At 38.0% G+C, this 15564-nt stretch overlaps 2 protein-coding genes across 3 annotated transcripts; both read right to left on the bottom strand.

Annotated features, from left to right (window-relative positions):
- Positions 1-1361: 1361 nt before the first annotated feature.
- rab25b (RAB25, member RAS oncogene family b) lies at positions 1362-6088 on the bottom strand. 2 transcript variants are annotated; one of them, XM_053488375.1, is made up of 6 exons: positions 5766-6088; positions 5534-5683; positions 4240-4435; positions 2386-2579; positions 2184-2264; positions 1362-2052 (listed from the first exon to the last, which is right to left on the bottom strand). In XM_053488375.1, the coding sequence occupies exons 2-6, from the start codon at positions 5568-5570 to the stop codon at positions 1925-1927; spliced, it is 636 nt and encodes a 211-aa protein (XP_053344350.1). In that variant the 5' UTR covers positions 5571-5683; positions 5766-6088; the 3' UTR covers positions 1362-1924. The 2 variants fall into 2 exon arrangements, with proteins under 2 accessions (XP_053344350.1, XP_053344349.1); XM_053488374.1 differs by having other exon boundaries at positions 5534-6088.
- Positions 6089-10118: 4030 nt separating this feature from the next.
- On the bottom strand, positions 10119-13301 carry lamtor2 (late endosomal/lysosomal adaptor, MAPK and MTOR activator 2). The gene is made up of 4 exons (XM_053487411.1): positions 13100-13301; positions 11926-12088; positions 10528-10617; positions 10119-10439 (listed from the first exon to the last, which is right to left on the bottom strand). The coding sequence occupies exons 1-4, from the start codon at positions 13165-13167 to the stop codon at positions 10383-10385; spliced, it is 378 nt and encodes a 125-aa protein (XP_053343386.1). The 5' UTR covers positions 13168-13301; the 3' UTR covers positions 10119-10382.
- Between the last annotated feature and the right edge of the window lie 2263 nt (positions 13302-15564).

Here is a 15564-nt window from a genome sequence, read left to right as displayed (position 1 = left end):
ATTTGTAGATAGATAGAAAGATAGATTAATAACTACACTAATTTAGTTCTACACCGGCATAATTGTTGCGTGATATTTGAAAAATTGTTGCATAGTGCAATACTTCCGTGCAACATAGTGCAGTTAACTATCCTTAATGACCGTAAAAACTCTTTACATTGACTTATCAGTATCGATTGTGAATAATTCATTAACTTAAATTACAGGGAGGGTAAGTTACAGAAATGATGAATATTGAGGAAAGTCAGGGAATTATTACTTTCACTCACTAACTGTCTATACCACTTTATAGCCGTATCACCCTGGACACCGTGCCGATCCACTGCAGGGCATTTGGCAGACACCCTTATCCAGAGTGACTTACATTTGTATTTCATTACACATGTAAGTTGTTTGAGGGTTAAGGGCCTTGCTCAAGCAGTCGAGGGATTTGAACCTGGAGCCATATAAACCGTAGCCCAAACAAACACACTCACAGGCTCATTCACACACTAAGGGCAATGTGGGCCAATTAGTGTAATCTGCATGTCTTTTGACTGTGGGAGGAAACCAGAGTACGTGGAAGAAACCCACCAAGCATGGGGGGAACATGCAAACTCCGAGCACACAGACCTGAGATGGAAATCAAACCCTCAATGCTGAAGGTGCAAGGCTACAGGGCTAATATTAAAATACTATTATTAAATTATTATTAATTTATTATGATGAGTCAGGATAATAGAAATAGATCAGTTTAAGATCAAGATTAATGATTAATTATCACCCAGGTGCAATTATTACAAAATTCTTATTTAATTCTTATTATTTATTTTTAATTCATTAAGTCCATATAAACCTCCCTTACTTCAGTTACTACATTCATTCTCTATTTAAATGTATTACTTGCACTGATTGATCTCAAGCCCACTGAACAGTTTTGGGATGAACTGGAACTGGAGTGTCCTCGACGTCTCAAGATCAGTGCCTGAGCCCATTAATGTTCTTGTAGTTTAATGAACACAATTCCCCCAAGTCACTCTCTAACAGCTAGTATAAAATTTTCCCAGAAGTGAATAAATCTGGAATGTGATGGTCAGGTGTACACCTACTTTTGCCCATGTATTCTCAAGATAATGCACAGGTTCAATGAATGTTATAACGCCCAATATGCAGTAATATCTAAGCAAACAAATACTCTTATTCTCATTTTGAACACCAAGGAATCAAAATTGGCTTAAACAAGTCACAAATAAATTGCTTACACAGCTCCGCACATTCAAGGTTTATTGTACACATACAGTAAATGCATGGGTTTAATGACGCCCATAAAATACATAAACCCAATAAGTCTTGTTTTGATGTGATTCCAGATTCAGAAAAAAAGAGGACTCCAGTGTTTAGTAGATATATATAACCAATTCATTAATCATCATCACTTACATTGCACTATATCTATTATAATTGATTGATAGATCAGTTTTAAAAGGAAACTTGTGTCCTTATTATAAGGATTTAACTGTGTAAAAAGTCAATGTCATGAAATGTAGTGTGCAGTTTTAACTGTTGACAACTTTTAGTGTAAAACAATATTGTCAGTATGTCACATTTCACTTCCAAAGCTAGATTGAAATTAATCCTTAAGGATGATTAAAGACAGTTGCTACATGGTGACATTATTTCATAAATAATATCGCTTTCACAATACTAGCGTGCATGTGAGAGAAGACAGGGAAAGCGTCTAAGAAAGCAATTTCAGCCTAAAAAACATGCACAAGAATACTTTCTCGTGATAGTAACACAGTGGTGAAACCGCAAAAAGCAATCCATATGGCCACACCAAGCAGCAATCAGTGGTTCGTTTGGAGTTATCATTGGACAGACAGGCACCGTGTCCTTCCTGACACGATGTGGTCCTCTCAACTCGTCTAACTTCATTACCTCATCTTTATAAGTTCTTACAGCAGGGCTTCTTCTCTTCCTGAGCTTCTGCGGGTGCGGAGTTGGGATTGGACAGCGTCACGCCGCCAGCCGAGCCACGCTTCACCTCTTTGCTACTTACTTTCTTGTGGATTTCTGCAACACGGTCAATTAATTAGTTTCCCAAATTAACAACAGAGATCACTAAATCTGTAAATTCCACGCACTATGCTTAAAGATAAAAAACAAGCAGAAATATGAGCTGTAGTATTGACAGTATACAGTACCTGTGAGGACGTTGTTGAAAGCGGCTTCAACGTTCGTTGATTCCAAAGCAGATGTTTCCATGAACAGCAATCCGTTCTTTTCTGGTTATAAAAAGTATATATATAGACATCTAAACTACAATTCCAGCAAATGTATATTATAATAAGTGTATAAACAAGTTGAACACATTCTATAACATGGAAGTAATATTTTAATAAGCACCTGCAAAATTTTTCGCATCCTCGGTTGACACAGCTCGTATCGATTCCAAGTCTGACTTGTTACCAACCAGCATGACGACGATCTGGGGATCGGCGTGATCGTAAAGTTCCTTCAGCCAGCGTTCAACACTCTGGTAAGTCAGTTGCTTTGAAATGTCGTAAACTAGCAGCGCCCCAACAGCACCACGATAATACCTGTAGCAAAGGAACAGCAGAAGATCAGAAAATCGATAGGATCCTGGTCCTTGATGGTGCTCTGAATGGTCATATCCTCGCTCTATTTCACACCCACATCCAAACACATGCACCAGATAGTCTGTGTTCATGATTGGTTGTTTTTAAGCCCATTGGCAACAGAGCCATAATGATCTAAAAGGACCATTTGAGAGTCTCCAAGGGCCAGTTTGGGACAATTTGAGACAAATTGGACAACTGGAATTTATTTTTTTTTATTTATAAATTCTTATTTATACAGCGGTTCTCTAAAATGAAGGTCACTCAAAGAATGCTTTTTTTGGATTTAGTTGTTGCTTGGGCAGAATTTTCTAATTGGTTTTCAAGTCATCAAGAGAATGAGAACAGGGAATTTGAGAGGTGCAATAAAAGATTATAATTGTCTTGCTCTCTGGGTAGATGATGGCATTCATCTCTTCCCGGCCAATCAGAGCAACCCTAGCCGATCAGGGGTGTCTGTAAGCACCCCGTACCAGGTAGTTAGTTTTCTTGATTGCTTGTTTTAGATGTGGTGGGAGCTTAGAGTGAGCGTAACGACGAACTGTCTGGGGGTTGTTTTTGGAAACAAGAATGGAAGTTTGCAGTTTTTGACTAAAGTGGTCTTCGCTTTAGGATCCGAATTTGTTTGGTGTTTCCTCAGTCTTTCGATCTTTTGGATCACAAAAATGCATAAAAGTTTGGATTTAGTTGCTACGCGAACTTAAACCAAGTAAACCCTCGGGATCTGGCAGATATTATCTGACGCACAATGGTCTAAGCTTTCATCATCTAATTAGATTGCAAGTTGGACTGGAATGCAGTGAGCCATTTCTCTTGTGAGTAAGAAGGTGTTTGGCAAGACACCTATAGGAAGTATGACTACTGGCAGATGTATAGCCTTGCTCACATACTCATCTTTTTGCAATACTGAAGGATTAAATGTTCTTTGTACTAGAAGATGGTAAGAGTTGAGGATGCCATGATATATGTGTATCTTGCGAAAACAGCAGATACAGTGACAGTGTATTCAACACAGATGGCATACCAAGCCATTAAACAAAGCTCAGCACAACAACATGGAGGGTATTCATGAGCTGTGAAGGTGTTGTGCAGTGTATTACTTCACATCCTGGCCCTGATGTTTTTTCCTAGTATTGGTGTTAAAAAAAATCTTCTTTTTGTCTGTTGAATCAAGCTAATTAGATTTTCCCACCAATGTGACATCATTTAATAGGATCCCCTTCCCCAGCTTGTTTCTTTCTGCTGTTCTCTGGATGGAAGTGGCTCAGCAGTAGCTTAATTACATAGACACCGAAACAGCATGTTCGGGTGAGGAGTGAAAAAGGTTTTTGGAAAAAGGAGTTTGACGGATGAAAAAGATTTATTGTCATGCACACTTTGTGGAACTCTGAGAGCTGTGTAAAGTTGTTTAAAAAATAGTAAGGTATGGCTCCTTAAAGATTAGTTTTTGTGATGAGAATCAGTTAGTTGTAATCTGAAAGTAGAACTTTTTTTTTGAGGAACTACTATCTCCTGAGCAAGGTACTACCCTTTTGGTGAGGACTGCCTGTTCATTAGGTGGACTAATAAATAATTAAACGGCCTTCCACTGCCCGGTTTTCCTACGAGCGTGAATACTCACGCTGAGGTGATGGCACGATACCGCTCCAATCCGGCTGTGTCCCAAATCTGGGCTTTAATAGTGAGGCCATTCAGATCCATAGTCCTCGTACTGAACTCCACGCCAATAGTGGTCCTGCTGTCGTGGTTGAACTCGTTCTTAGTAAAGCGTGAAAGCAAGTTGCTCTTGCCTACGCCCGATTCCCCTATGAGAACCACTGGGGAAATAAGCACACAGGTGATTAGAAAGCCATGAACCTGGAAGCTGTTAGCAGTACAGACCTGTAGTATTTAGCAACTCTTTTCAGAAAGAATTCGGTTTAGCCCGGACTCTAATCTTAACATGGACTGAAGATGTTATGAGTAATTTGTGAGAGATCCATTTATAAATACCTGTTATTATACACTCCCTGTAACTATTTGGGATGTTCCAGGTATGTCTAAGCAAGTCTGAGACATTTAAAAGTTGGATCATTGACAGCATCACACCCAGTAAACAGCGAGTGATTCATTTACGTCCTAATGTCTGACTAAAGAGAAATGAGGAAACTGTGCTGGAAATAACACAATGCTGATTCACACAGGCTGTGCTTCTTCTGGATTTCTTTTGCGTTTTCCTAGCGAAGTACTGTACCTTGTTTTACTTTAGCTGTACTTCTAAACTCAAAATTCTAAGATAAATACTTTCTTCTAATATTGTAGAAATCTAGAACGTAAGCGATTCGCTACACCTTTGCAAAATAATTGCAAAATCTTGCACTTTACAAAGTAAGAACGAAGACAAATACACTCTGTTCTCCCTCATTCAGTAACCTGTGGTGTGCAAACAACACACCAGTTGCCATGGCAAATCAGATTTGTGACCTTGACACATTTTGCAAGGATTATGTGTGGTGAGAAAGGAAGAAAAAAAAAAATCTGGACAAAAATATCTTTCTCTGGCTGCATGAAGGATCGGTGGAAAATCTTGAATTAAGTACAGCTACAGGTGTTTAAATCAAACTGTTTTAAATTAAATATGTATTTCATGTTGCCACAATTAAAATTGTCGTCTCTCCTTACGGTTGTGTTTTGCAAATGTTGTCATGTTAAACCTAACGGCGCATGATTAAGACATTGTTTGTTTGCTTTGCAGCCGAAGAATCCAGTATTGCTTTACAACTGAATCTTTTTTGCTGTCAAATATCAAGGCATTGCTCTCACCACTCTAAAGACATCCTTTCAGTTTTTGAGGTGACAAAATGCATTCATGTGTACATTTTGAACTAAGAGTAAAAAAATAAAAAAAAAAAAAAAACACAATAAAAAGGACACACCTTTAAAGACAAAGTTGTAGGCCTCGTCTGTTCCCATTCTCAGCCCTCACATTAGTTCCTCTCTGTCTCAAACTCTGGATAAAGTGTCATGAGTCAGGATCCAGGAGCGGAAGACAAAACAGAGATGACGAAGCACTCAGTCAGCCCTGCCTGATGTGAAAGGCAAGAATGAAACAAAGAAGCAACCAGGAACGCTCCAGACAGTCCTGTGTTTCTAGGTGTGAAGTTTCACCTGCGAGGATAAGGAAGTAGCCGTGATGTTTAACTTGGCATTTCCGCTGATAAGTAAAACTCTGGTGGCTGGAGTTGGGGTGTGACCCAATCGCAAAGCAGGTTGAACGAGTAGAACGAGCACAGGTGCAGTCATACGAAACTGCCCTCTGTGCTGCACCTGCTCAGCCAATGGCGAGACAGAGCGACACTAAAACCGCCCGCATTTCAGGAACAGCCAATCCACGAGCCGGCTCTACAGAGCAGGAATGCGGAATGCGTCGCCTTCAGCTCCAGACTACTCGCCTACATGAGAAAGTGTGTGGAAATACATATTACACCGAGCTTAATTAGGTCACTTGGGACGTCGGCTCTCCTGCTAGAGCAAACGGTCTGAATGGAACCTGATATGGTGTTCCGGTGTTATTAGATCCAGTTAGAACTTTTATAAATTTGCGTTCCTGCGCTTTGCATTAAACCCAATTAATCTGTTAATTTTTTTTTTTACTAAAGAACAAAACAGCTTGTAAGTAGTTAGTCATGATCTCCACTGCTCCATCAATTATGCTGAAATTTACATTAATAATAAAAAATGTGAACCTCTTGCTTAAGTCGTAGGTCTTACATTGTCAAACATGATGACCACAAATTAATCCGCTCACTCCGCATTAATAGATAACTAATAACTTTTAAATTCTTTCATATTTCTTTAACATGCCACATAGTACTGTAGTTCTTTGCAGTCCAGTTTTGAGTGTATTAATCATTAAAACAAACAAACAAACAAACAAACAAACAGTGTGTTCTAGACAACAGTTCCTGATATTATGAGACATGAGGAAATAACCTAAAGCCGGATGAAAGGAACCTCACAACATTCAAAGAGGAGAGTCACTCACAAAAAAAGGTGTAAGGTTACTTACTTTTTCATATGAATAAGGCCTTGTTTGACTGCTAAATCTTTGTTTGGTTTGGTTTCCATAGATTTGTGAGATTGACAAGCATCGAAACAAACTTTGCCAATGGATTAACAAGTTTCCTGAAAATATTCAAATTATATCAATTTGACAGATTATGATTGTATAAATGAGTGAAAATCACCACCAACCATGAACAAAACGACTATATACTGCATCTATACATATAGTAAAACCGTACAGTCCATTAAAGATATTTGCGAAAACATTATTAGTGGGGATGTAAGATAAGCAATAGAACACATCTAGATGGTTTTTTTTATTTTTGTCTGTCTGTCTGTGCACACATCACATAAAAACTACTAAACAAATTTTACCGGTGTTTTTACAAGTGCTTAAGGTAACATAGGGTTTGGTTTAACACAATCGGCCCACGGGGTGCTGGCGCTGAACATTTTTTAAATACGCTCTTATGAGTGTGCAATTGAAATCTACTTAATAAATGCGATCTCACACTTTAATAACATACATTTCACGGTAACACAAAAATTATTAGTTACAAAACTGATGTCGTTAAAAAAAATTTAAAACGTGTTAATTAACAATTAATTTCCACGCGAGCACATCCAGTATACAGCTCTGGAAAAAAATAAGAGGCCACTGCAAAATATTCCAGTTTCTTTTTTATTTTCTTACAGGTGCACGTATTGGTCATTTTTTGTAAACAGCTCAGCTTTGCTTGATGGTTTGTGACCATCCATCTTCCTCTTGATGACATTCCAGAAGTTTTCTGTAGTAAATTCAAGTGGTCTCTTTTTTTTTCCAGGGCACTATATACACACACAAACCTCATTTGACACCCTTAGCCAGAGTGAGTTTTTAAAAAGATCTATCTAATCTTTGTATCTGAGCAGTTGAGGACCTTGCTCAAGGTGTGTGTGAACTGTGGTCATACTTTGGACATACTGGGGTTTGAACCTTTGATCTTCTGATTTGTAATCCAACATCTTAACCACTAAACCACCCGTATCACTGAGATCAGATATTAATTACGACTAATATATACAGACCCGGAAATGTCTCAACAAAAATACTAATTTGCAAGTACAGTGGAACCTTGGATTACAAGCATAATTCATACCGTATTTCAAAACACTCGTAAACCAAACCGAATGTTCTCATGAGAAATAATGGAAACCTAAATAATTTGTTCCACAGCCCAAAAAAATTAATACATAAAAATTATTAACACAAAATATTAAGTAAAAATAAAACAACTTAACCTGCACTTCACTTCCTTCCACAACAGAAACACTGTTTTATCGAAAAAATAAACAAGAAATCTCTCTAATGACACTAATAAAATCACTGTTTTAAAGTAAAAAATAAAACAAATTAACCTGCACTTTACCTTTGAAAAGAATTGTGACAAAGCAGTGTTTCTGTGTAAAGCAGTGAGAAAGTGTGTGTGTGTGTGTGTCTGTTAAGGCGAAAGTAGGAGGGTCTGCTGTGCACAGTGTCCAATGCCGCACGTGCACACAGACACAGAGCAGCCTTCTCTTTCTCTGTAGAGTATGCCACTCTACAGAGAGAGAGAAAATGGATCTTTAACCTCTCTAATGAGACTTGCTTTTGCTCTACACGTGCGCTGTACACACATGCATACAAACACAAAACAAAATATGTTTTACACACACACATGGTCACAGTGTTATAGTAAACAGTACATGTGTGCACGGATGTTGATTATACCAGAGAGAGGCGTGTAATAAGACCCAGCAGGGGAGACAATTACCCACAATTCCACAACACAAGAGAGAGAATTTGATTTTGAATTTGAGAGAGTTGTGATTACGTGACGTTTGGCGTTTAAACAAGAAGCGCATGCATGATACATGATACTCATTACTTGTAAACCAAGACTTGTTCTTTTTCCAAATGTATTAAACATCTTTGCTCGTCTTCAGAACACTCGCAAACCGCGTTACTCGCAATCTGAGGTTTCACTCTATTTCGAACTACTGTATGTGGGAAGGTCAAGTTAAATCGTGACTTTTGATGAAATTTCTGGTGAATGAAGGCGTAAAACTGATTTACTGTGCTTGAAGACTAAGTAGTAAGTCTGATAAAACATTCTACCTTGATGGCACTAGTAAAACACTGAGATAAGTACATTAGTGTAGCAGGGGATTATATAGAGAAATAAAGGGAGTTTTTATTCCCTTTCTTATTCTGCACAATAAAAAGTCCCGCGTTGACTTGAACACCTTGCGTAACTGTAAAGTATGTACATAGACTGACTCTGCTGTGCAGTGTAATCAGTGATCTCCACTTCCTCCTAATCTTTTTTTTTCGCTATATCTGAAGCAGCACTGTTACTGACTAAAAAGACCTTACTTTTAATTTTATAACACCACACAGCCTTGACTTGAGCTGAAATCATTATTTTGTAAAGTACTGTACATTCCCCATCCCATTATAGGCACTCACAGTAAAGTGGTATATTAAACCAATTCAAACAGACTGTATTGTCAGGGTTTCAAAGCGACCTCAGGACAAAGTATGTACTCCCTCCTGTTTAAGCTGATGTTTGTCTTTGGACATTATATGTTTTAAATATGTCTTCCTACGTCAAACATAAAGGTTTCCAGAGAATTAACTCTCCCTGGATGTTTTGTGCATTATCTTACCATCTCAGTCGATATGGTGGATGTTTGGAAATCGTGTGGTGTCTGTGATTTATTAATTCATTTTATATTTTTATGGGTTAACATATTGTAACAGATTAAAATGTCAAACGTTTGATGTCGTTCTTTGTCTTTTTATTATTAATTTTTTACAGATGTTATCCATAAAAGTAAATTCAAAGATTTCTATTTAGAAGAATTAGATGTTGGGGATATAAGTATCATTTTAACATTTAACAATTTTAAAATATCAAATCGAGATAAACTTAACTATTAAGTTAATTACAGTATGTTTAATCTATTTCCAAAAAAAAAGGAAGGTTTTAACCTAAAATTGTTCTGCAAATATTAATAAAATAAAAACAGCCTCTCACAGCCGGAGGCACAGAGAGAGCCGACTGGCCGAGCTCTCTCAGGGGGGAGGGATGAGAGGTACTTGCGCTCCCACATTAATCATGGCTCTACAGCCAATCAGGGGCGTCTGTGAGCTCACGCACGCGGAAGGAGCGGCTAGCGCTTTCCTCCGAGTGTGTTACTCCGCCCCTAACGGTGTGTGAGCGAGCAGTTTGAAAAGATGCGGTCGGCTGACGTCACGCGGTTCGGAGGAAACACGTGATAGTCTTCGCCCTCCCGGCTGAATGGTAGTAGTAGCCTTAATGTGGGAGCCCCCTAGCTACGGGGAGGAATTGGCCACAACTAAATTGGGGAGAAAATTGGAGAAAAAAATAAAAAATAAAATAAAAAATAAAAATAAATAAAAACAGTACAAGATCAAATATAGAAAAGCACATTTATTATTACTGAACCAAATATTGGCTTATAAGTTAATTTGTTAGGTGCGACCACAAAAAGATGCTGAGATAGGAAAAAAAAAAAAGAGGAAAAAAGTTTACATTGGCTTCTGATTCATAAGAAATTGTATAAGCGGTACATTTTTAATTAGTTATGAAGATCAGGAGAATCATCTGAGCAAATAAATAAAGCCTAAATTAATAGCTTTGACAAAAATACAGGGCAAACTAGCAAATGATCCATCTACGACGCTGCCACTTGTGTGAGTGGTTCCTGAAGGTACTCCACCAGGGCCTCCGCCTAAAAATAAAACACACAGCTACAATGTTTACAAAATGCCACTTAAAGTTAACAAAGCACGTGCGGTGCTAAACGTTACACATCTTACCTTGGCTTTCAGCATCCCAAAGCCCACGGTCTCCTTAGCGTACATGCACAGCAGTAAGTTTGCGACCCGGGTAATGGCCACTCTGCCTTCCTGTAATCACAAGGTGCTTTGCTATTAGACGAAAAGAAGAAGCGAAGACGCATTTGTGTCCTCAGTGCCGGGTATAAGAAAAACACACTGATTTACATTTTATTGTTTTACATCATTGCCTTGTATGAGTCAGTAATGATGATGATGGGTTACGGTAGAGAGAGAAGTTAGAGGAAGACAAAGATATAAAAATGACCTGAGAGAGAGGGATAGAAAGTGTTTGTTTGTAATTATTGCCATATCAGCTTCTCTGGCTATTTCATGGCAAGATTCACATCAAATATGAAGCTGATTTATTATGTTATAATATAAGTGATTAAGAGAGTAGTGAGAAAATTTAAAAAGATATAATAATAGATCACATTATGGCATGATCTTGGTAAGAAGAACAAGATTTTATATTTGGTTCCTTATGTGCGTTTTAGACAGAAATTGTAAGAGTATGTGTTTTACTGTATAGTTAGGGTGGTTCTGCAACGCTGACATTTTGGGGCTTCTTCATCTTTTAATAAATAAGCATGGGTAACATTTGTACAGCCTATATGGCACCTTGTATGATGTGTATGGCCTATATGGCACTTTGCACCTTGAGTGATAACTTCTTTTCCCTACTACTGGGTTTATTTCGAATAATTTGTTGTTTTTGTACTGTTCCCATTCTGCTTGCCATTTATTTGATATATATTGATTTATAGGGATAGAGAGAAAGACTGGCTTTTAGAGAAAGAGAGTTTGATTATACATTACACAAACATGTTCAGTTAAAAAAAAAGAAAAAAAAAGTCTTTTCTCCCTTACAATTTCCCTCCACATCATTAGGAATACTGTTACACTCACAATGCATAAAATTATGCAGATATATATACTGAGCTTCAGACAGAAAAAAAAAAAACCACACACACATCAAACATCAGCAAAAAACAATTTAAATGTGACTCAGAAACTGCTGATCTCCTGGAATTTTCACTCACAGTCATGAATGTGTCAGTGTTTTCGCATGGAATGACGTCACAGAATGATAACACCTTGCTGATGAGAAAGGTCTAAATATTGACTCAAACTCAAATGACCACTCTTTACAAAAAAGGTAAGGAGAAAAGCGCCTCTGAGCATGATGAACTCAACGCTGACTCAAGATCCATCAAGAACAGTCTGCTCCTTGTTCAATCATCACATTTCAGTTGTTGAATGAAATCACTTTTTTTTGTGCCACTGCATTCTGATGTCTGATATAGAGATGTGCAGCTGTTTGTACCTGCATGATTTTAGGCACCAGGGCATTTCCCCCCTCCCCCCTCCCCCTCTTACCATGCAGTCCATCAGAATAAACTTGAGTTTGTCCTCGTTAAAAGCCTGGTGGCCGTTTTTGTCGTAAGCGGCCCAGATGTTGCTGGCGATGGCGGCTGTAACCCGAGCGTCCGTGTCTCCGTAACCAGAATACGCCAGCAGAGAGCCTTCATTATTCAGCAGCCTAAAAGAACACAAACATGATCTTTAAACATGGGTTTAATCCTTGTGTTAAGAACCGATGAATCATTCAGCACAAACCTTTTTTTAAAGCATTACATTATCAAAAATTGCACATGCACATTTAAAGCCTCCCACCTGCCTCATTTCCTCCAATCTTGATCAGCAAATTAGTCTCAAACCCACTCAATACACACGCTTACACCAGTCTCAATCACTGCGAGCGTCAAAAATCGACCAAGTCTAATTATTCGAAAGTCACGTGTGTGATCACAACCTCGTAGACACTCAACCCGCACGCTCATGGTCAACCTGAGTTTTGAGACTTTTAAGCATTTAAGGATGTGGTACGTCGCCGTTTCTTTATTCCCCTACAGGGGGCGCACTCTAAACTATTAACATATTTTCATCCTGTGATCGGAGTGAATAATTTGCTAAAGTTGTTTAGAAATAATAATTATAAAAATTATAGTATATAGATGGGTGCTGCTTAGTGAAAAATGCTCTATTTAGTTAAGAGTTTAAAGTTAAATGTTAAACTCTTGTATTTTTAGTTAGTTTGTATTGTTTAAAGGCATTTAATTAGGAAAGCTAATGTTATAAGTAACGGGGTACATTTAATTACTCATTAAACAATTTCTAAAAGGATTAAACGTGTAATAAAATCAGGGGAGAAATGTGCTATCGAATTGGGTTATTTATAAAAATCGTGATACTTTGTGAACCGAATCGGCACCGAGGTATCGTGATAATATCGTATCGGGAGGTGACTGGTGATTCCCGGCCCCTAGTGAATATCGTTTCATAAAATCTCATAAACACATATAATAATAAAATAATAATAATAGTAATAATAATAATAATAATACACAATTAGCGTTAAACAAATGCAACTAATTAATCCGGACACTACCAAAATAAACTAACAATCAGCCAGACAAACAAAAACAACCTTAATGTAAACACTCTGCTGAAACTGGTTAGCCAGCGTTAGCTAGAATGCTAACATACTCACAGTGTGCTCTGTACTCCGTTTGTGTTGGCCTGACTGAGGACCTGAGTCAGCGCTTTAGGGCGTAACATTATCCGGGGTGTAAAAGTCGCGAAAAATACAACAAAAATGAAATAAAAACAACAACCTGCCCAGAGAATTTATATATTTTTTTTTGTTTAAGCGCAGAGCTGCAAGGAAGTCAGCTGACACTTACTTCCGCAAAGAGCGAATGGTATCATGGGAAATGTAGTTCCGAAGACGGGCGTTGTTTATGTGTGAGAGAGAGATAAAGGGAGAACAAAAGAACCGCAATCATTCTTGATCCAAAGCATTTAAATCCTAATTTTATCTAACATATTATTTGATAAAGATACACTATATTGCCAATTTAAAAAAAAATAAAAATTCGCTCGTCTGCCTTCAAATGCATATGAACTTGAGTAACATCCAATTCTTCGGGATCCATAGGGTTTAATATGATGTTGGTCCAGCCTTTGCAGTGAATACTTTTGGCAGTATAGTGTATGTCATTTCTTTATCTTAATTGAATACGAGTGTTGGCGGACGTTAATTTTTAAAGTAACTAATTACATTACAAAATTACTGTCTTTAAAATGTAATCAGTTATATTACAGCGTTACTTCCTCATAAAAGTAACTAGTTTGAGTACTTTCCCGTAGCAGGAAATGAAATCTCCTTTGTGGTTCCTCATGCATGTTGTTTTAGTCAAGACCTTTATAATTATTCTACCATCATCACTCAATGAAGTTTGGCCCATAATCTGTTAACTACTAATACCCCTATCTCACCTACACGGTTTACGAGGTGGCCATAAGTATGGTTCATCATGATTCACCCCAAGTTTTGGTGCTGTGATTAGGTTTGCATCTTTCCGCGCGTTGGTCCTTACATAGTCAAACTGCATAGGTGAGATAGGGGTATAACAGCAGGAATGACAGACGGGGTTATCGGGGGCGGGGCTTGAAGGACGACATTCACACCCACGCTAGGTGATTGGGAATCACTGCTGTCTGGCTCAGGGATTACATAAATTATTTGAATAACAGATTACATTTTTGAAAAAATAACTAAATAACTGAGTACTTAAATGGCGGGCCTAATGCGTTGGATTACTCGTTACATCAAAAAAGTAATCCAAGTACCCTAACGTTACTTTGTAACATGTTACACCCAACACTGTTCATTATACACTCCCTTATTTTCTATACCGCTTCTCCTGTACAGGGTCACTTAAAGCCCAGGGGGCTATCCCAGGGGACTCGGGACACTAGGTCGGGGTACAATTTGAAAACACCAGTGAGACTAATCTGAATGTATTTGGATTGTCGGAGGAAACCCACCAAGCACAGAGAGAACATGAGAACTCTACACACACACAGAGACAGGCAGGAGATTAAAATTATTTAAAATTCATGCAGACTTGCTTGCATTTTTAAAACATGGACATTAACATTGCTGCTGGCACACACACATCAATTCATTCCACACCTTATGTTCCACTCGTACTGTAATTTTCAGATAGGGGAGGATCCTTTGACCTTGGAGGACTTAAATACAAGGAATTTTCCAACTTACCTTAGACTGAAGAATCTACTTAGATGAGTAATGAAACTTCTCTACTGAATAGGCTCATTACGTGAACAATGGGGATTTTAATGGGTTAAGCTTTAATTTAGGGAGCCGAACCCTTGACCCAGGAGGTGCCAGGCCACCATGTTTTTATTCATTCTTGATTTTTCTATTCCTTGTGTTTCTGTGTGTTATTCCTTACTTTAGGCTAGCCTTTCAGGCTAAACTAATCAAACATGTTTTATGTCATAATTCTGAAATCATTTCATTGCAGTATTTTCTAGACCAACATTAACATTTTCTTTTCCTTTCATTTCCTCTCTTGTTGCAAATGCTGGTTTGCCGCACCATGGACTCATTTATTAGTTTTTATTTGTTTGTGCAACTTTAGGAGTACTCAAGTTCCTTACATTCTCCATAACCTACCATGGTTTTCCTCTGGGTACTCTGGTTTCCTCCAACAGACATGCAAATTGAGCTAATTGGTATTTTAAAATTGTTAGGATTGAGTGTGCGCTTGTATTCGGCCTGGGACAAGTTCCTGGCCTCCCGCAAACCTGAACAGGATAAGCCATATACACACTCAAAACATTCCTAACGTTCTTTATAGTTTAATCCGACTTCCTGTTTTACTGAAGCGGCCAACAAATATTAATCTAAAAGTAAGGTCATGTGCATCAGAATATCAGTCATAAACAAAGTTTGTGTGGCAAAGGAAGGCCAAGGCCATTAAAATGGATGATATTGGACGTAGCTCTAACACTGCACCTTGCGTGTGGTTTAAACCGATTATTTGTTTCTTTGTTGATAAATCAGGGGCATCTTTCATCATTTATAAATGTTTTATCATGGATAAGACCCCTGCTTTTTGAAGATTATGACATAAAAAAAGCCAT

Source organism: Clarias gariepinus, chromosome 26, assembly GCF_024256425.1.
Source record: "Clarias gariepinus isolate MV-2021 ecotype Netherlands chromosome 26, CGAR_prim_01v2, whole genome shotgun sequence".
Lineage (NCBI taxonomy): Eukaryota > Metazoa > Chordata > Actinopteri > Siluriformes > Clariidae > Clarias > Clarias gariepinus.
This window is presented reverse-complemented; position numbering and strand designations above follow the sequence as displayed.

What these genes read in the sequence shown, in the direction of transcription:
- lamtor2 (XM_053487411.1), bottom strand. Translation starts at nt 13,167, where the DNA reads ATGTTACGCCCTAAAGCGCTGACTCAGGTCCTCAGTCAGGCCAACACA. An exon ending in TTATTCTGATGGACTGCATG is followed by an intron (nt 10,618 to 11,925) that starts GTAAGAGGGGGA and finishes TTGTGATTACAG; the next exon opens with GAAGGCAGAGTGGCCATTAC. An exon ending in TTGGGATGCTGAAAGCCAAG is followed by an intron (nt 10,440 to 10,527) that starts GTAAGATGTGTA and finishes TTTTATTTTTAG; the next exon opens with GCGGAGGCCCTGGTGGAGTA.
- rab25b (XM_053488374.1), bottom strand. Translation starts at nt 5,570, where the DNA reads ATGGGAACAGACGAGGCCTACAACTTTGTCTTTAAAG. An exon ending in CTACAACTTTGTCTTTAAAG is followed by an intron (nt 4,436 to 5,533) that starts GTGTGTCCTTTT and finishes TTATTTCCCCAG; the next exon opens with TGGTTCTCATAGGGGAATCG. An exon ending in TTTCAACAACGTCCTCACAG is followed by an intron (nt 2,053 to 2,183) that starts GTACTGTATACT and finishes ACCGTGTTGCAG; the next exon opens with AAATCCACAAGAAAGTAAGT.